At 44.7% G+C, this 22,128-nt stretch overlaps 1 protein-coding gene across 1 annotated transcript; it reads right to left on the reverse strand.

Annotated features, from left to right (window-relative positions):
- Nucleotides 1-223: 223 nt before the first annotated feature.
- Nucleotides 224-21,623, reverse strand: ACTR5 (actin related protein 5). The gene is made up of 9 exons (XM_081149831.1): nucleotides 21,194-21,623; nucleotides 19,823-20,052; nucleotides 17,913-18,082; nucleotides 13,256-13,473; nucleotides 12,424-12,606; nucleotides 6,954-7,070; nucleotides 6,105-6,244; nucleotides 4,947-5,079; nucleotides 224-4,127 (listed from the first exon to the last, which is right to left on the reverse strand). Exons 1-9 carry the CDS (start codon nucleotides 21,590-21,592, stop codon nucleotides 3,870-3,872), a joined length of 1,848 nt encoding a protein of 615 aa, XP_081005957.1. The 5' UTR covers nucleotides 21,593-21,623; the 3' UTR covers nucleotides 224-3,869.
- Nucleotides 21,624-22,128: the final 505 nt, after the last annotated feature.

Below are 22,128 nucleotides of genomic sequence, written 5' to 3' on the forward strand. Positions count from 1 at the left end.
CGTCCACGGCGCCTGCAGTACTGGGCTGCAGGTGTTTCTCCCCAGGGAGAGGGGCGTTGCGGCGAATCGCATGCTCAGTGTTAATTGTGTTCCATTGTCCTCGATTCCCGTCCAATACAAAATTCAACGTCGTTGGATTTTCTTCAACATTCAACTTAGATTTCCTTTGCTTCCTGCTTGTCACTTTCTCTTATTTTCCTTCTCTTTTCTTTTCCGTTGAATATCTTCCCCCTTGTGTATCCTGAACTTAGGTTTCTGAGAGAATTTTCTTACTTGATTTCTTCCTTGAGTCCCACCAGTTCTCGTTTCCCTCCTACCTGTTGCTTGGTCATCACTCAAAGCTTTTCATTTGCTCTCTGGTATCTCACTGAATTTGCTTGTCGAGTTTTTTTTTTTTTAATTTATCTTTATTGTTGAAAATACTACAGATGTCCCCTTTTCTCCCCTTTGACCCCTTCTGCCCCACACCCACTCTTGTGGAGCTGTTTTTAATTCACGTTGGACTGCTGTTACATCTTTCTTCTACCTATAACGGCTTGTTGTTTCTTTAAGTATGTTTTACCTGCTACGAAGTTTGAACTTGGGTTTCTGGCTGGGGCCTCTTCCTGCGTACCCCGTAACAATGCTGCGGGTTCACCTTCTGAGGCTGTCTGAGCGCGCTAGGCCTACCTAACGGGCTATTAGCGGGACACACATAAGGAGCGGAGCGGGGAAGAGGGTTTGGGTGCTTTTCTGTTTCTCAAGGACTCCCCGCCCTGGTGCTAGTGATTCGTTAATAGCCAGCACCTTTGTAGGCAGGCTTCGTCTGATTCTGTCGCGTGAGTTAAGTCTACAGCCAGCCCCTTCCGTGCTTCCACCAGCTCTGGCTTCTGAGCTGCCTCCCTCCCCCAGAAGGGGTGCCTCGCCAAAACCCTCAGCTCTGGTCCTGTGCATGCTCCAAGCCCCTTCTCTCTCCTCCTTCACTGCCAGAGCCAGCCTACCTGGGGGTGAACCTTTGTTGCTATCCAGACACTTATACTGCCAGGACTCCTCCAATTTATTGGCAAGTTATTTGCTTCTTTATGGTTTAACAGTTTCCCACCCACTCCTATTCCTTCCTGGACTAACCTGGCCCCACGTTAGTTTCCTAGGGCAGACACAACAAACTACCATAAACTTGGTACCTGAAGCGACATGTTTCTCATAATTCCGGATGCCAAGTCAAGGCGTCATCAGGGCCATCTCCCTATGAAGGCTCTAGGGGAGGCTCCCTTTGCCCCTTCTGGCTGCCAGTGGCTCCTGGCGCTCCTTGGCTTTTAGCTGCATCACGCCAACCTCTGCCTTCACACAACCCTCTTCCCTGCGTGTCAAATCTCTCTTTCTTTCATAAGGACACCAGTCACTGGATTTAGGGATTGCCCTAAAGGCTAAAGTTCTCAGTGGCTTAACACAGTAAGAATTGACTTCTGGCTCAGTGAAGAATCTGCAGTCAGTTAAGGACTTGGCTCCACGCTCCTCCTTGGCCTCAGGCTGCTCTCCATTCAGCCAGGGGTTGGGAAAAAAGGAGAGAGGTGCTCTTATGGGGAGGTTGAGGGAAGCCAGCCCTAGACATGGTGCACATCTCCTCTGCCCATATTCACCAGCCAGAACTCAAACGGCCACGTGTACAACTGCAAGGGAGGCTGGGAAGTATAGTGCAGCTGTGTGCCCAGGAGGAAAGGAAAATGTATGTAGCAAATAGCCAGTCTCTCTGCCTACCTCTTTTTTAAACATATCTTTATTGATTTTAGAGCGAGAGGGAGGGAGATAAAACATTGATGAGAGAGAAACATCAATCAGCTGCACAGCCCCCTACGGGGGATCTAGCCTGCAACCCAGGCAAGTGCCCTGATCAGGAATCGAACCAGTGACCTCTTGGTGTACGGTTCGACACTCAACCACTGAGCAACACCGGCTGGGCCTCTGCCTACCTCTTTTAATCCTGTCCTGTCATTTTCTGATTTTCTTGTAATGATTTAATCACAAAGTTCTGTAATGACAGACTTCATCTTATTTGCTTAATCCCTTATGTAGGTATAAAGTAATCTTTGCATACTCTTATTTCTATGAACTTGCTTTCTCCATTTCTTGGGTTAGCTTTTTCTGCCCATATTTTAAGTGATTTCACTTTTAACTTCTACTTTCATGCCTTTTTACCATGTTTGCTCCTTTGGCAAAACCGTTTATTTCCAGAGGTGGCAGCAGGGGGCAGAGGCAGCACAAGTGGGCAGCAGGGGGGACACCCCTACCACATCTTAGCCAGAGAGGCCCTGGTCACCCTAGGTGGTCACTAACACTCAGAGCTGCCCAAACCTCCTCCTCAGTTCCCTGAGTCTATGAACCCTGAGTAAAGCAAACTTAACACTTGTTTCACTAGGATGTATCCCGGCTTACCTGCCCGCCCAGGTCCTTCCCCATCCGGGCTTGACCTCCATGGCCTCTTTGACCTCATCACTGCTGTTCAGGCTGTTTAAACTGCTGACTATGGGAAAAAGACTCCAGGCCTAAGAGCAGTTCACACGGCTGCCCTTCCTGGAAATGTATGAAAGTCTCACACGGAGGCTGCTCCTGCCTCCTTCGCATCTACCCTCCCAGTAGCTCACGCTTCTCACCATCTAATCAGCCCTGGGCCTGAGCATGGGCGGCCAGTGGCGCACTGGCAATGCTGTGGGAGATCTTGGGTCAGCCTGAGCCTTCTACCTTCTCCACTATCACCACTGTCCCCTCCTGGTCTCGTTTCTAAGCCCGAGAGTGGAGATGCAGGTGCTCGCCCTTGGTAAACTGTCTGAGTGAACAGGTTCTGAGGTGGCCTCATCAGAGGCATCAGAGCTACAGGCTCCATGGGATTGAAATGTATGGATCCTGAGACTGGACTAGCATCTCAGGGGCCTTCTGGGCTCAATTATTGGGTGTTTGAGAGTTAAAATTCTTATCAATCAATCTCTGTAAAAGGCAGGGATCATCTGCCCACTTAAGAAGAAGCTGCAATTCCATGCATAACCCATAGACAACAGTGTGGTGAAGGCCTGGGGGGTGGTGCAGGGGATCAACAGGGGGGAAAGGGGTCATCTGTAATAATTTCAACAATAAATTTTTTAAAAAAAGATAGTGCTGCAAAGGTGCAGGGAATGAGGTTGTGGCAAAACTGAACAGGCTACAGAAGCACCTGGCTCCAGTCCACTTCTCTCTTCAGAGAGGCCAGAAAACATCAAGCAGCCAAACACACAGGCACATAAATAAAAAATTTGTACGAAGGTCTCATACGATGGAAAGGTTTCCAGCAAAGAAAATCTGAAGTGGGCACCAAACAGGCCCCTGACAGACCAACACTACACGGCCTGATGACCCTCTTTGGGCCCCTTTCCCTCGTTTGTAAGAGGAAGTAACAGGAAGAGGGAAATGCTCGCAGCTCCTAAGTCTTCGTGGGGCTGCTCTTATTATAGAAACACTACCTTGCTATGTATGTGAGAGACCTCCACCTGCTGGGCATCCACACAACTTCTGAACAAATATAGAAATGTATCTACATTGACAATATAAGTTTTAAACAATTTTTAAAATGCAGCAAGAAGTTCCTGTCCTCCACACTGTCTTCATGTACTGCTGCAGGAAGCTGATGCCATGGCTCATCTTGGTTCAAAATGACACCAGGTCACTGAACTCTCTTCAATGCAGAAGCCCCATATAAAGGGTGAGTTTAAAGGGTAACTCCCAGTGTCCCTTAACTGTCTCCCCAGGATAAATCCATCCTGCAGCCCAATGTTACCAGCAGACTTAGGCCACACACATCTAGCAGTCACTGTCCTGTCATACTGGCCGATGTGGCCCAAGGTCCGAGAGAGGTGCCTCTGTTATGCCTGCTCACCAGCTCCACCTCCACTGGCCCCCAAGCCTTTGCCTGACGCCTGGGCTTCTGAGGAGCGGGAAGCTTGCTTCGGCAGGTGGATGGGGACATAGACGTTGGAAGCACAGTGCTCCTTGAGGTACTCTCCTCCCTTCTCCTCATATTCCTTCCTGGTGATCCAGACAGCATCGTCATCTAGGTGGTCCAAGGCCCAGTCACGAGCACCATACCAGGAGTCCAGCACGGGGTTAGAGGCAAGCTGAACCTGAAACAGAGAATGTTCACCAGAAGGCTGTCTCCCGTAAGGATTCAAGGAGAGAATGTTCAGCAGGCCCAGCTACAGGCCCCTACCTTTTATCCCCAGAACTACACACACAGGAGGGCCCAAATGAATTCTATCTCTGCACCCTCCAAACAAAGCTGAGCTCAAATGCCCTGACTCTCCAAGAGACACAGGCATGCAAGCCCCTGCAGACTTAACCTCACAGAACAAGCAGCTGTCAGCTAACTTATGAACACAAGACCTGCCACTCTGGGTCAGAGAGAGACCAGTTGCCCCTCCTCCTGCTCCAGTGATGTAGACCACAAGCTGTCAGAGAGAGAGGGAAGCAGCGCAGGCACTCAACCTGGAGGAAAGGCCTTCCTGGCCCCGATCGCCTCTCTGCAAGCAGAGAGGAGCAGAGGGAAGCAGAGGCTGATATGAGGCAGCTCTGGCCATGGTGGCAAATGAGCCTCAGGAGAAATGAGAGCAGACAGGATGCTGCTGCCAATGCCCAGTTTCCACTGCTTATTACCTGAGTGAGGTGGGAGAAAGACATATTTTCCATGTACATTCTTTTATATCCACTGCATTTTGTTATACACACATCTTCCTTTCTCAATTGAAAAAGAAATATATGAAACATGGTTCTCATTCAGCTTTAAAAATTAAACATAAAAACCAAAAGGAAAGCCACGAAAATGTTAACAGTGGGTATCTCTGGATGGTGAAATTATAAAGTAATTTATGCTTTACTTATTACTTCTGCAATCAGAAAACAAATAACGCTATTTTCAAAACAGCTGGTAGAGGATCAATCAGTACCTGAAAAGATGACTGAAAGGGTCTCATGGCCAACAGTTCCTTCTCAATTCTAACTTTCAGCCCAGGATACATCATGTTCCCGCCCGTGAGGAAGACGTTCTGAACCAGCACCTCCTGGACAGCCTTTGGGTACCTAGGAGAGACACGATTCCTCTGGGACAGCCCCTCCAACTTGAGTATCAGAAGAGAATGTAGACATGGAACGTAAGCTCTCAGTACAAAAGAGAAAACAACAGCACAAGAAAGTTTTTAAAAACTTCCAGCTTTCATTTGCATCTTCACAGAATGCCAAATATCTAGTCAAAACCTTACTTTGAGTGGTCAATTCATTTCCTTAGCATGACTAGAAGTTTTGTGCCTTTCTCACATATTTTTAAGAACTGATTTTATTGAGGTTTGATTTACACACATTTTGATGAAGTCTGGAAAATTCATATACCCAGCAATCACCACCACACTCCAGATACAGAACACCCCCATCACCCCAAGAAGTCCTGCCTCCCATCTCTCTACCTATTTTTTTTTTAAGTAATTTTTATCTTATACATGTTTGACAATGTTCCCACCCATTGTTAGACAAAGCTGACAGTCACTCAAGGCAGCTGTAACAGCTTTTCTTCCTGGCTGGGTGTAAGCTTCCATCCTGTTTAACCAACAGCAGCCAGAACTACAAGTCATATTCCTTACTTGTCCAACCTGAATTATGAAAATCACATTGCAGGGAAATACCTGCATAAGTGGGAGGGGGGAAAGCAAGCTCTTAAAGAAATGCAAATTCCTAAATAAATGTCTACAAGGGGGGGAAAAACTAGTCAGGTCTGCCCATTTTGGGGGTGATTTACAATCACTAGTCTTCAGTAATGTGAAGGTATATTCGACAGCCAATGCACATACATTATCACATCGCTCAACCTTAAAAGAAATTCCTAAAGCTCCTTAAACCAAGTAAATTCTTTTCTGAGCATTTGTGTGTTCAGAAAAGAATGACAGAGCCCCAGCTACATGCCAGGCCTGGTGAGAGATAACAAATACTACCTGAGCATAGCAAGTCAATGAGGAGAAGAAAGCAGGAGAGATTTCCAATGCCTAACCATCAAATCTACCATTCAAAGCCAAGGACGTGGTTCAGGGAAAAAGGAAATGCAGTTTCAGTCTCACCTGTCCAGGACATACTGAAGGGTTTCTGCTATCCCGGCCTGCTCTTCGCCCAGGAGCGACGGCTGGAAGATAATTTCTGGAGCTCGAATTCTTTCTGTCCCAACAAACAGCTGATGATATGCTGCCAAGTTAAACACGGGCTTTAAAAACCCAAGGTTTAGAAGGTATTTTTAGGCCATCTGACAAGCATCCCCATCTCATCTCCTCAAACTGCAGTTCATTCCAATACAGCTCTGCCCTTTGTCATGCCAGAGTAACTCCTCCCCAACTCTCTTGATCTGATCATTCAATTTTCTACCCTTTTCCACCTACAAATTTGCATCTTGAAATGGTCCCTGAGTAGCAGGGAAGGGACTTCATGAAGAGCGGCAACAGAAAGACCAGAAGACCAGGTCTCCTACCCAGGGCATGGCTCAGCACTCTGGTCCCTGCACAGCAGAGAAAGCTTTCTCCCAGGTGTCTCTCAGACCAGATCAGTCTCTCTGGTTGCCATCGTAATAACATAAATGACCCAAATGAGGATTAAGCATCATGATGTAGGCTTAATTTCGAATTAAACCGCTAAAGCTAGTCCTCAGGTCTAAAGTCTCCGATTACTTGCCCAAATGTTTCCATCAGATGGACTCTTACTCACAGATTCATAGATCTTGGCACTGGAACCCTAATTGATGACTGGGGGAAAAACCCTGGCTTTGGATGTTTTAAGGGTCAATACCCCCCTTTCTAGAAAATACAACTGGGATTTTTTAATTTTTTTTTTAATATCCCTAAAGAAGCAGACTAGACTAGCCTGGTCATTTATGCCATAGCCTCAAAGCATGAGCACGGTCGAGGCTGCAGGGACCCAACCTGGACAGCGGCGACGGGCTTCTCCACTTCAGGCGTTTCCTCTGAAAACAAGGGTTCGAAGTCATTGATGCTCTCCACGTCCTCCAGAGATGGCTCCAACGGCTCCAGCTCAGGAGTCTAAGAACAGGGTGAACGAAGCAGAGCAGGCCCTGTAACTTCAGCAAGCCTAGTTCTGTTAGTTCACTATCAGGAAAAAGAACTGGAATCCTCCACTGGCCTGGCCTAAAAGTTCACAGAAGCTATGAAAAATTTTCTAAACTATTAAAGAAGAACATGCATGAACACAAGGATTGAAAGGCTGAAAAGCCAGGAATGAGCCTTGCTCCTGTCCCGCCTTTCCTACATATACAAGCCTCAACTCCCACCTTCCCTCGGAAGCCTCCGGCTGGGGCCCACCCACGCCCGGGCCACAATGGGAGCCTCACTGCCTGTGGCAGTCACACCACCACACAGAACTGGGGGAAAGGGTGTGATAGCTGGTGTCTTACAAAGAGGCTTAGACTACCAGCAAAATGAAATGAATCTCTTTGTATTTAATAGATATACAAGCCAATACTAATGGGCTTAACAGTTAGTCCCTGAACAGCAGGTCCACTGGCTGGTGATGTGACTGGAAGCACCTAGGGTGGTGGATGCTTCCTCTCTGTGGAGTCCTGTAGAACAGGCTTTCCTCCTCTTCAACAATGAACCTGGTGGGGCCTGACACACCAATACCATTCCCACTGGAAGACTAAGAGCTCATTTTAATTGTGACCTGGACAAAGAAGCCAGGTGGGGGTGGGGGCGGTTCTGGGTGACATCTTTAGCCACCTGCAGTGCTACCAAGTGAAAGGCAGATGAGTTTCACCGTCTGTACTCAAAAGGGAGAAGTTACAGGAAGAAATATTCTGTTGCATTCCACAGAGGAAGGCTCTAACAATGACAGCTTGTACAAAGCACTGTCTTATGAGATGGTATCTTAGGAGGGTTAGAGCAGACTCAATACCATCAGCAGAGTATGCCTGAGAGAGGTCCCTGTGTTGAGCATGTGTCCTCTGAGTCCCTTCCTACTCTCACAACCTATGAAGTATTACTGACATAATTCAGAACACAAGTATACTTCTCTAGAACCTATCCATATGCACTACGATATAAACTAGCATTTGAACTCACTCTTAAGTAAAGCAATGCCCTTCCACACATACACCCCAGAAGTCACATGGCATATGTGGCTGCTAGATGGGTGACAATGTATTATAAATCCTGACCAGTATAGATTCTACCATATTTAAGGGGCGGGTAAACCTTGGAAAGGACAGGGAATACTTCATCTGAGACTAGAGAACAGGATGAGAGGGGACTGGCTTAGAAATAGGTAATGAAGGAGGAAAAGCTGGACTAGGAGGCAAGACCCTGAGGACCTTGCTCTTGGAGCAGGAGGTGAGAGCATCTCTGCCAACACTGAATCCGAGTCAGGAGCAGGGACGCCTGCTTCCTGCATCATCCTCACTGCAGATATGCCTATACTTTATGGATGAGAAACTGAGGCTCAGGAGTCCAAAAACTCGCCTAAGACCACATTACACTAGTAAGTGGTGGGAACCTGGTCTAAAACAGAACTATTTAGCTCCAAAGTCTTTGCTCTGACTTACGTTGAAATTCTATAAATCATGACGTCCCACACAAACTTTAAAAATACAATACTCAAAACCCAGCTCACTCTCTTCCTAAGCCTGGTTGAAGGCACTATGTTCCAACCTCTCCCTTCAGTGCAGCCACAGTGTGACCAGAGTGAGCCTGAGTCGATGACTGTGCCTGAACCTCAGCTGCACTACCTCTAGCTGTGCGACCTTGGGCGATTTCTTCACTCCCCTAGGTCTCACTTTCCTCATCCGTACAATGGGGGTGATGACAGTACTCACTGAAAAATGAGAGTTAATCAAGATGACAGCTGCAGAAGTGTTCAGCACTGGGTCTGGCACATCATGTGTTGCGTTATCATCAGTTACTGCCACTCCTGTCACCTCTGCCCCTAACCGCACCAAGATCCTTAGATCCTACATTTAAGTGTCTCCTCCACCCTCCACCCCCCAAGACAAATCAGGTCAATTCCAACACATTTTCATCTTTTCCCACCTCCAGCCTGCCTCTCCCTAAACCCGTCCTCTAACTCCACCAGTTACTTTCCTAAAATAAAATCTCATCAGATGACTTCCTTGCACAACATACTTGAAAGCTTTGTCTGTATGAGAATAATATCCAGGCTGATTGATCAACACCTTCATAGCCTGGCCCTGCCTCCCCTCCTCACTTCATCTCCCACACTCCACATGCCACACGTGCCATGCTCACTGCCCATGTGGTTCTTTCCTTTGAAAATGTCCTTCCCTCCTCATTGGCTGCTTATGGAAATCAAATAATCTTTCGGGGCCCAGCTTAAATATCCCAGTCTTTTCTTAGAACTCCATCTGTATTCATTCCCACACACACCTACCACACCTGACAAACTTTATTACAGTCTGCTAAGTAGGGTTCTACAGCCCCATTTTTTTTTTGAGGTACCAAGGGCAGAAACTGCATCTTAAGCACCTCTACACCCCCAGTCCCTGGCATACCACATCTAGCTCTGAGTGGTGGACACCTGGGATACACCCTCCCATTTCCCTGGAATAGAGACTATCAAATGTTTGGGTCTCAAAATGTTTCTTCAGCTACAGCAAAAATATCATCACCCAGCTTCATCAGGCTATATTCAAAAGCACGTCACCTTAAAAATAAGATAACTTCAGCCCTAGCCAGTTTTGCTCAGTGGTTAGAGCCTCGGCCCATGGACAGAAGGGTCTCTGGTTCAATTCCAGACAAGGGCACGTACCCCAGTTGCAGGCTTGATCCCCAGCCTCGCTTGGGGCTCATGCAGGAGGCAATCAATTAATGTGTCTCTCTCACATCGATGTTTCTCTCTCTCTCCCCCTCCATCCACTCTCTCTGAAAAGCAATGGAAAAAATATCCTCAGGTGAGGATTAAAAGTAACTTCTTAGCTTCTCTAAAAATTGTAAAAAGATATTTTACTTATCCCAATGCACATGATTCACAGAGAGGAACAAAGCTAATAATTCCAACACAGAAAACGGGCAACTAAAAGAGAACAGATTTCTCTACCAGTGCTGGCTTCACTCTGTCTGGGGCTTATCAGGGTCTCCACATGTACTGTGCCGTGTTCAGAAACACAAGCATGGCTGTTCTTTTGGAAGTGAATGGAATGGTACTTTGCCAAAGCACAGCAGGAAGGATGCAGCATGGCTGCCTGGATCAGCACAAGAACAAGCAGAGGCCAGCTCTGCTCTTGGCTGTTGGGACAGGAACTTTCTCTCCTGGAACTACCATGCTTCCCAATGATGGTGCTCTAAAGCTGTGAAAGTGGGCACACCCCCAGTTTAAATTCCTCACGGGAATGCTAACAGAGCCTGCTCCTTCACACCCTCCTCCTCGGAGCAGCTGCAGAATAGCAAGGGCCAGAATGGATTGGTCTGTAGGAAAAAGTGGATTTTATAAAGCACTAATTTAAAAAATTCAGCTGTATTAATCCAATTCAGCCATTGCTACTTGGATAGCATTTCAATATGAACTTGGTCCACATACATCCATTCTCTCCATTCTAAATGAGTAGTTAGAAAACACTATAAATAATTTCTGAAAGGCAGAATTGACCACCCAGAGTCATGGGCAAATTTATCCCAGGAAGAGTACTGTAATGGACTTAATAAATGCTCACCAACCATTAAAGCCCTGAATTCAGATCAATTAAACAAATTTGTTGTATATAGAGAAATCTTTTGAAGTCTGACATTTCAAATCCCCTAAGCCCAGAGAGATTTGAATATGTTCCCGAGCACAGAACAAAGTCGGGACCTAACAAGTATCTGACAAATGAATGAAGGAGTGGCTGAATCCTGGCATGTAACAAATGCAGAAAATGACAAAGAAGAGAAAAAATTAGTTCCCCAACTACTCAGGAATCACATCTTCAAAGTTGTTTTCTTTTTAAACCTGCCAGTGCACTTCTCTGGTGTAAGGATGCTGACACCCTGGTGACATGTTAAGTGTGATAAAAACTAAACACGGATCAATAAAAACATAGAGAACGTAGTTCTGGATGCCAGTAAACACAGGTTCAAACTGAAACTCAGACCTGGGCTGGGAGAAGCAGGCTGCAACGGGCATGTTGGTTCTACCAAAGCCGATCTGGGATGCTGTGCGCAAGTAAAACGGTAGGAAAGGTCCCTTTACCTGAGACCTCAGGAAGCCATAGCTGTATCCAGGACACCTGACTCAGGATCTGCTCTATCAAATATGCATGCTCATGACCAGGGGCTGTCCTCGCACAGTCCATAGTCATCAGAGAGAGATAGAGAATGCAAGGTGAGAGCAGCGACTGAGAGTGAGCCTCCAGCTATGAGATGGTCACTGAAGCCAGCTTCATGCTGAGCCAAAGAGCTCTGAAGTCACTGGTAAGCACCACACTATACTCAGCATCAAACTGGATTTTTCTACAGGACTGTTCTTTCTAAGTATAGGTTTTAGATTTAAAGAAATATGTTTTAAAAACAGCGAGCTGGACTGGTTCATCCTGCCCCAGAAGTGTCACAAAGCAATGAACAAGTTCCTCTGTCTTAGAACTCTAGAGATGACAGATTTGGGAACAATGAATATACTTACTAAGGCTTTCTGCCAGTTCTAGACAGGAGAGCCAACCAGTGACTGGCCAATGTGTGACCTACAGGCAGCTCCTTCACCTCACAGGGCGCAGAGCTCGGGTTTGGATAACCCAGGGCCCTATCTCAGCCCTGCCCCCTGCCCTTTTGGCCACATCAACACTTATTAATAGTCCACTGGCAGGGAAACAAAGAAGAGGGACAAAAAGATCAATGAGCTTATTCAAGACTTAGTTTTTAGTTACTAACAAAAAGCTGATCTTAAATTAACCCAAAAACATTTTACTGAGCATGTCCACGAGTTGCTGTAAAAAATCAACCACTATGTATGAAGCACGACCCCTGTCCTTAGAGAACATCAAGATGGAAAGGAAATAAGTGAAAGATCAACCACAATATATTTAATAAAACAATAAAGAAAGGTAAAGGGAATGTATGACCAACAGCCAAAGAACCATCAGAGGAGCAGGTTCAGGTTTAAGGCAGCACCTGACTGGTGTGTGAATGCTCTTCCTATTCTCCACACACACTGCCCCCTCCCTGGGAAGCCAGAGGTCTACAGGGTGAAATCACTCGGGTCAGGACTTTGGTTGGTATGGATCAGTGCTATCACTGCCCCCATCTGTGTACCTGTGGAAATCACTCACTACACTGGCTCTTTCCCCCAAGTCTGGTAACAGTCCCTTTTAAATGAGCCTTCTCAAGACACTCCTTCCACCCTCAAGAAGGGCTATTCTCTCTAAATAGCCCCAGGCCCTCCCTCCAAGGCACTCAGTACCTCAGGCTTGCTGTCCACCACGTCCACCTCGAGGGTGACTTCTGATTGGAGGATTTTCTGCTTAGCCTGCTCCACAGCTGAACTGAGCTTGTGTATGTAGGACTGCAGCTCTTCTGGGGAGTCCATGTTCAGCTCCATCAGAGCTTTGTGGAACTGATCCATCTGGCCATCCTCTAGAAGTTCCTGAAACCAGAGCAGTCACAATGTATCCTCAAAGTCATCAGTGCAATCACAAACAGGAAGGAAAGGGAAGTAGCTTAGAACCATACAGAGAAGAAATACAGCAGGGGAGGGCTCCCAGAGCTCCCCAGCCCTCCCCACCAGAAAACCACACCTCCCCCCCAAAGTTTCCACAGCTGTCCTCCTCCCCAGCTGTCCCTAGGCTGCCATCCAATCATGGGTTCAGCACCACCTGATCAGGCAAAACTAACCTATGGTAACAGACATCAGAAACATTATCTTTTGGGTACGGAGAGGTGGGACGGTTACTAGGAGTAGACAAGAGGGAGACTGCTGGATCTGGAGTGCAGACAAGGTGCATTTCATGCTGTGAAAATGCATGAGCTGCACACTTCAGATTTGTGCACTTTGCAGTGTGTGTGCTACACTTACATTAAAAAGTTAAAAAAACAGAATAAAGGAGATTATGAGGCCAACATAAATTAACAAATACCTGCTGCTATACCATCCTCTATACTGATTATCCTAGATTCCTTCTTGACGCCAAGGGCGACTTAGTTTACGCATTTTATGGGTAAAGTAGACAGGAGGAACATTTTCTAGGACCACCCTGCTGAGCAAGGCCGGGGGCCCATCCAGGATCTGCTGTTACCTGCACGTACAGCAGCCTGTCCAGCCGCTCCTGATCAAGCTGCAGCTTCTCCTCCCGCCGACGGGCGTTGAGCTCCTGCAGCCGCCGCAGCTGCTGCTGCCGCCTTTCCTGCTTCTCCTCAGCGGTCAGAGTGCTGCCCAAGAGCTTGCTGGAAAATGGCAGCTGCATCTTGTGCACATTGTTTTCATAATAGTCAGGGCACCGCCATTTCTGCAATTCTTCAAAGAAATAACTTTGAGAGTTATGAAACAGCAACACCACTGGCACAGAAATCAGAAAGACAATACAAGGGTTCCAGGTCTGGGTAAAATGAAGAAAGCACACACCACCCAATCTCTGACCACCCAATCAACAAAATGCAACTATGAAACTGGACATAATGCCAACAAGCCTCCTCTAAAATAATTGCTAAGTAAAGTTCAGACAGAAATGATACCAGAAGGAAAACTGAAATACCAGGAATGAAGGAACAGCAATGGAAATGATGAAAATCTGGTTAAATGTAACACACTAACATTCCTCCTGAGTTTAAAATGTTTGACAATTAAAAGTAAAAACCATAACACTGTCTGATGAGTTCCCAATGTTGTGGATGCTTACATAAGACATCTCCAGCACTAGCGGGAAAGAGAAAGGAGCCTCTGGCATACTAATATTTCCACATTCCACTTGAAGTGGTAAAAGAGCGATTCTAAGCAGACTGTGTAAAGTGTATTTACTGTAATCTTCAGAGCAACCACTGAAAAAACTACAGAAAGATATAGTAAAAAAACACAACAGATAAATGGCATACCAAAAGAAAATTTAAATGTTCTAATAACCCAAAAGAAGGCAGCAGAAGGAAATAGGAAAAATGGAACAGAAAACAATAATAAAATAGTGGATCTAAATCCAAATATATGAATAAGTAAGTCAATTTAAAATAGTCTTAGCATAGCAATTAAAAGATAGAGACTGAGAGAAGAGATTTTAAAAAGACCCAACTATTAAGAAATTCTCTTTGAATATAATGATATAAGAAGAGTAAAAGGATGGGAAGACATACCACGCAAGCACTAATCAAAAGAAAGTGGGAATGACTGACTATATTAATGCCTAAGTAGACTTCGAAGCAAAGAAAATTGCCAAGGATAAAAAAAGGACATTATATAATAATAAACATTAATTTGCCCAGAAGACATAAGAATCCTAAATAGGTACCTAACAAAAGAGCTTCAGATACTTGAAAGCAAAAATGGACCAAACTGAAAGGAGAAATAGAAAAATCCACTATTATACTTGGAGACTTCAATACTCTTCTCTTAATAATCGATAGCACTAGTAGATGGAAAATGAACAGGGACAGAGAAGACCTGAACACCACCACCAACCAACGGAGCCTAAATGACATCACCAAATACTCCACCTCTAACAGCGGAGGACATATTATCCCTTCACATGTACATGCAATATTCTACAAAGCAGAGCTTCACGAGTTTAACTGGTAGTAGACAAAGAAAGTAAACTAAAAATAAATCACAGAAAGGTAACAGGAAAAAAAAATTTGGATATAAAACAACACATTTCTAAAGAATCAAAGGCTCAAAGACCAAGTCTTGAGGGAAATTAGAAAATATCTGAACTCGTTTCTTGTAGCAATATTTTTTTCTGATATTGCCTTGGGCAAGAGAAACAAAGGAAAAAATAAACAAATGGACTACATCAAACTAAAAAGTTTTGCACAGCAAAGGAAAACCATCAACAAAATGAAAAAACAACCCACTGAATGGGAGAACATATTTGCCAAAGATACATCTGATAAGGGATTAATATGCAAAATTTATAAAAACTTATAAAACTCAACACCAAAAAAACATCCAATTAAAAAATGTGCAAAGGACCTGAACAGACACTTCTCTGAAGAGGACACACAGATGGCCAAGAGACACATGAAGAGATGCTCAACATCACTAATTATCGGAGATGCAAATTAAAACCACAATGAGATATCACCTCACACCTATCAGAATGGCTGCCATCAACAAATCAACAAGCAAGTGATGGCGAGGGTGTGGAAAACAGGGAACTCTCATGCACTATTGGTTGGAATGCAGATTTGTGCAGCTACTGTGGAAAGCAATATGGAGTTACCCCCCAAAATTAAAAATGGAACTGCCTTATAACCAGTGATTCTACTTCTGGGAATTTACCCAAAGTAACCCGAAACACTAATTGAAAAGAATATATGCACCCCTATGCTCTTTGCAGCATTACTTAACAATAGCCAAGATTTGGAAGCAGCCCAAGCGTCCATCAGTAGATGAGTGGATAAAAAATCCATGGTATACCTACATAATGGAATACTACTCAACCATAAAAAAAGAAAGAAATCTTACCCTTTGTGACAGTATGTATGGACCTGGAGAGCATTATGCTAAGTGAAATAAGCCAGTCAGAGAAAGAAAAGTACCAAGATTTCACTTATATGTGGAATCTAATGAACAAAATAAACAAACAAAATAGAAACAGACTCAGAAACAGGGAACAGACTGACAGCTATCATAGGAGATGGAGGTTTCAGGGATGGGTGAAAAAGGTGAAGGGCTTAAGCAAAAAACAACAACTCAGAGACATGGACAACAATATGGTGATTACCAGAGGGAAAGGTGCATAGAGGGAGATAAAAGAGGGTAAAGGGGGGATAAATGGTGATGGAAGGAGACTGACTTGGGGTAGTAAATACACAATGCAATATACAGTTGATGTATTATGGAACTGTACACCTAAGCCCTATGTAATTTTATTAACCAAGGTCACCCCAATAAATTCAATAAAATAAAATAAAATAAAAAGAAAATATTTGAACTCCATAAAAATGAAAATATAGTATCACAATCTGTGGGATGTAGACAAAGCAGTGCTGGGGGAAATTCATTGCTTACATAAAAAGAATAGTCTCATAATTATCTAAGCTTCTACCTTAAAAAACTAAAGAAAGAGAGAAAAATAAACCTAAAGCAAGTAGAAGGAAATAAAAACAAGAAATTAATGAGATTACCTGAATAATCCTATGTCTATTAAAGAAATCTAATTCATAGCTAAAAGCCTTCAGAACAAGAAATCCCTAGGCCCAAATTGTTCCACTAGAGATTTTTATCAAACATTAAGGAAAATAATATCAATTATTTATACAATCTCTTCCAGAAAGTAGGAGGAGGAACACTTTCCAGCTCATTTGATGAGGTCAGTATGACCCTGATGCCAAAACCAGACAAAGGCAATAAAAACTACAGATCAATATCCCTCACAAACTCAAAAACCCCCACAAATTACCAAATCAAATCCAGCAATATATAAATAAGAATGTATATACACATATATATGAACAAGTGGGGTTTTTCCCCCCAAATCAAGGCTAGTTCAATATTTGAAAAGCAATCATTATAATGAACAGCCCAAAGCAGAAACACCATAGGATATTAACTGATGTAGAAAAAGCATTTCACAAAATTCAAAATCCATTCATAATAAAAATGCTCAGCAAAATTAGGAACAGAAGGAAACTTCTTCAACTTGATAAAAGGCATCTGCAAAAAACCTAGAGTTGCCCTAGCTGGGTGGTTCAGTTGGTTGGAGAGTTGTCCCATATACCAAAAGGTTGCCAGTTTGATTCCCCGGTGTGTATGGGAGGCAACCACTCTCTCTCTCTCTCTCTCTCTCTCAAAAAACATATTCTTGGGTGAGGATTAAAAAAATAATAATAAAACAACAACAACAAAAAACCTAGAGCTATCATATGCTAATTAGCAAAAGACTAAATGCTTTCTCCTACTACCACGGGATAAGGAATTGGGAACAAGGCAGGGATACCCACTCTCACCACTCCTATTCAACACTGTACTGGACATCTAACTAATGAAATAAGGCAAGAAAAACAAGTAAAAGGTAAAAAGAAACTGGAAAGGAAAAAATAAAACTATTCACAGATGACATGTCTACATACAGAAATTCCCAAGGAATCTACAAAAACTAGAACTAAGTTCAGCAAGGCCACAGGATACAAGGTCAACACAGAAATATTAATTGCTCTTCTATACACTAGCAATGAGCAACTGGAAATTGAAAGAAAAACACAAAAATACTTAGGCATAAATCTACTAAAACATGTACAGACAGTGTCTATATGCTGAAACCTACAAAATGCTGATGAAAGAAATCAATAAAGACCTAGATATATGGAAAGACATACTATGTTCTTTAATTGGAAGATTCAACGTAATAAAAAATGTAAATTCTCCCCAATGGGTTTAATATTATATCTGGATTTATATTTAGAATGTTGTTTTATATCCAATCTTATCTATAGACTTAATGTACTTTCAATCAAAATCTCAACAGAACTTTTTTGTAGATATGGATGGACAAGCTGATCCTAACATTTATATGGAAAAGCAAAGGAACTAGAATAGCCAAAACAAATCTAAAAATAACCTACATATGTAACCTCTCAGTTAACTAAACAGTTTATGAAAGTAAATACCAAAAGGGGAAAGGGATGCTAAAAAGGAATAAAAAAAACAGTGAGCAAACGAGGCATCCTGGGAACAATTTAAGGAACAACTAACACCCCAAAGGCAGGCAATATCCAAAAGCTACAAGCAAACAATCTCTTCGTTACCTTCCACATAATCCTCAGCGATGTAGCTGTGCTCATGCAGGATCTCCTCCATGCGGCTGAGCGTAATAGCTGCCAGGTGCCCAGGATACTTCAGCTGCAGGAGACGCTGCAGGTAGCCAGCTGCTTGGCTTCCTCCCAGATTGATGCGTTTACAGTTTTTAGCATCTAACCTATAACCAAGAAATGGAAAACAGCACTTAATTGTTGGCAACATGAAAAAGAATATGGAGTACCTTTGGAGAGAAAGGACAATTTAATGTAAATGGAGGAGGAAGAAACAGACCACCTGGAAGGACACAAAACCTTACAGTTAGAAGAGACTTTAAAGTTCCCTTGGTCCACCTAACCTCTTACCCAATGCAGAATTCCTAATCCACACCCAGACGTGCTATCTAACTTCTGGCAAGAGTTTCAGAAGGGAAACCAGGTTCGATAGGAAGAACATGTACTCTGAAGTCAGATTCTTATGTGACTTCCCATGTATTTCTCACTGTGGTCCTGAAACCAAGTATCCTAGAATGACCTGGCGAAAATGTTAAATGCACCAATTCCCAGGACTCATTTGCTCTGGGGTGGTCTGGGAACCTGCATTTTAACAAGCTTCCCAGGTAACTCTAGTGTAGGCCAGACTTTAAGAATCCCTTCCCTAAACACTCCACTTCTACTGACACAAACACATTAAGTAACCAAACATATACTAACTTACTGTAATCTCCTAAGAATAGGTCCCTCTCACATGAACTGAAGGGGAAGAGAACCAGAGTAACTTTATTTTCTTAACATGAGAAAGAGCAGCAGAGCACCAGGAAGTTGCTGTATATTGAAATGTCGCTGCGCTATTACACCTCACCCAGCAGATGTCAGCATAGAACAGGATATGCTCCAATCTGATCATTTCTTAGCCTTCAGTTTAAATAACTTTGTCTCAACATAAGAAAAAAATAATATCGTATTTAATTTCTACATATTGTTTTTCATAATGTAGACAACTCTGTACAGGAGTGTTTGGTAATGTCTAAGAATTGCTTTTTTCTTCATAAATTTTTGTAAAAACTTCAAGAGAAATTCCCACTATAGGGCTCAATACATTCCACAGCATTTGTTTTGACTTAAAAGTTCAGACTGTTTTACAATTTACAAAGTGCCATCATCTACACTATCTCATTTCATCTCCAGGGTAACCCTGAACAATCAGTTTTTCCCATTTTACATGTCAGGAAACTAAGTGAAGAGGTCAGATAACCTCATCCTTAGCAGGACTACAAACCAGTCACTCAACTCCCAAGCCAGGGCTCTTTTCTTACACACCCTCTTTACTCAAAGAGAGATCTCAGGAGAGCATGATGCTGGCCTAGTCTCTCATCAGACAACAAAAGCCCAACTATAAAATGAGAACAGATTTTAAACATGACAAAAACTACCCTCACCTGTTATTCAACTCAAAAACATTTAATAAATACCTATGTGCCAGGCACTATACCTGAAAAATGTCTAAACTATGGTGATTAAAAAGCTTTAAATAAAAATAATACTATCTTATTAAGAAAGTGACTCCAGAACACAGTCTAAATTAAGTTTATTCAAACAATTTATTCAAACATTGTTATTGAGCCCCTAGTACCTGCAGGTACTGTGTTAGCTATCTCAGCATAAATTAGAATTACAAAATTCTAGAATTGTGGATTTGGACATCAGAGACCATCCACCTCAACTCCCTCTAGGAAGTCACAAAGAATGGAAGGTGAAGTGACTTACCCAAAGTCACAAAGTGAGATAGGTCAGAGCTAAGCCCAGAGGCTAGTTCACGGTCCAGCACCAGCTCTTTCAACTCAAACTTTAAAGCAGGCACCCATAAAATGTTTCCTGAATGCTTCTCAAAAGAGTGGTCAAATGCTGTAAGTGCAACTCACCTCCCTTCTAAGATGGGTAAAATATGTGTACACTGGTATCCAGATGAAATGATGAGCCCACTGGAAATGAAGTTCTTTGGCTTATTGTGGTAGAAGCTGAAGAGGCTGTCTATTCCATAGGCAACCTTCGGAATCCCGTAGCACTCAAAAAGGAGCTCAGACATCATTTGTCGTGAATACAGTGGGTTGCACACAGCTTCTGTCAGAACTATGGGATGATCAACACAGCCCTACTTTGAAAAAGAGCAAACAGATGGGTGATACAAGAATACTCTTCTTAAAGCATAAAAGAAACCAAAATCCTTAAAGCAAGGGCTGAATTTGCTTTTGGTCTCCAATCAAAAACCTGATCAGAAGCAACTGTAAAACATTCATTTCATCTCATCTCCCTTGGAGGTTGTTTTGGGAAATATGAAAACAGGGTCAATTTAAGGTCATTAAGTCAAGCCTCTTCCAAACTATCAGCAAACCATGCTGGCTCTATCTTCAAAATACCTCCAGAATCCAACTGCTTCTTATCGCATCCCCCTTTCCCTGCTACCTGGTCTAAGTCACCATCACCTCTCACCTGGGTTATTGCAACAACAGCCTCCTAACTGGTCTCCCTCTTTCTACCCTATGACCCATGCCAGTCCATGCTCCAAATAGCGGCTGTCGTGATCCTTTTTGGAACATAAGTCATGGCTCCTCATTTCACTGGGTAAAAGCCTAGAAGGTGTGTCATTTGCTCTCTGACTTCATCTTCCACTTACTACTGTCCCGCCCTACTCTGGCTGCCCTGCAATTAGGATTAGGGCACACTTCTGCCTCAGGGCCTTTTCACTAGCTGTTCCCTGTGTAATACAATTCCCTCGGGTATTCACATAGTCCTCGAGCAAACATCACCTTTTTCCTAAGTTGTACCCTTTCCATCTTATTGACAAACATATAACCCTCTCCTCTATCATGCCACAGAATCTACTCCTTAATTCTCCTTACCGTCCTTCCCTTCATAGTAGAATGTCTTTCCGTACTAGTTCCACAAGCACAGGTTTTGTGCTACATGCACGAATGTATTCCAAACGACCAGAAAAATGCTGGACACAGAGTAAGGGCTCAGTACGTATTAGTTAATACATGAATTTATTAACAAGCGAGCAATATGCCAGAATGTAAGCGCCGAGAGAAAAGGACTGTTGTTCTGTTCACGGCTGCAACCCAAGCGCCTAGCGCGGGGCTTACGTACGTTAGGAGCTCAGTATCTGATCCGCTAAATAACAACGGGCGCCATTGGAGCGACTATTATTTCTTGGAGGACCGAGAGAGTAGAGACACGACCTCATCCCTCCCCCTCAAGCTCAACCCGCCCCCCTTCACCCACCCCCACTTCACCTGTGAGGAGACACCCAGGTGCTGGAAGCAGTAGTCAAACAGCAGCTCCTGCAGCTCCAGGTTGACCGGCACGTTGCGGTCGAAGGGCGAGCGAAGCATCCAGCGCAGCGGCTCCAAGCTGCCCAGCGCGTTGCCCACCTGCGGCCCCGCCCCGCCCCGCGCCGCGCCACGCCCGCGAGCGCACACTGCACGGAACTGGAGGCGCGGCTCCGGGCCTGCGTCCGGCCCGGGGCACGCCCAGCCGGCACGGACCTGAAACGACCCGTTGTCCAGCACCAGGGGCACCGGCAGTGGCCCGTGTGCCACCGGGCCGGCCTCCAGCACCGGGTCTGGCGTGGCTCGGGCATCCCGGAACGGGAACACGTTCCCCGCCGGCCCAGCGGTACCGGACGCCGCCATCTTGCAGCGCGCGCTGGCTCCGCCCCTCACCGCGGCTTCCGCCCAGAGGGAGCGAAGCCCCGCCCCCGTGCGTAACGCCGCGCGGCTCGGGCCCTAAAGAGCTTCCAAACTTCGTCTGGTGGCTGAACCCAGCGGCCCTTTTCACCTGACTCGCCCCTCGTGGCCCAGGCCACCTTCGGGATTGGTAGGGCCCGTCCATCCTGGCCTTTAAGTCCTGCAGTTGCTTAACGGCCTCCCAACATCCGACCTGACCACGCCCCTTCGCTCTAGCCCGGACTCTGGGCCCGTAAGCCCCTCCCCAGTGCGTAGCCCCTCAAGCCCCGCCCCTCTAAGCCCCGGGGGACTGGGCGGAGCTCCACGGGGCCCCGCCTCGTCTCGTAGCCACGCCCTGTTTCGGGGAACTCACTTTCCACCGCCCTTGGCTCCGCCTCCACGTGGTCACGTCGCCTTCAGCCTCTCAGTCGAGGAAAAACAAGACTCTGGGTTACTATTCAATTTCTTGACCAGAGAGCTCGCCACGCAGGCGTGCTCACTTT

This window comes from Miniopterus schreibersii, assembly GCF_964146895.1.
Source record: "Miniopterus schreibersii genome assembly, chromosome: 10".
Lineage (NCBI taxonomy): Eukaryota > Metazoa > Chordata > Mammalia > Chiroptera > Miniopteridae > Miniopterus > Miniopterus schreibersii.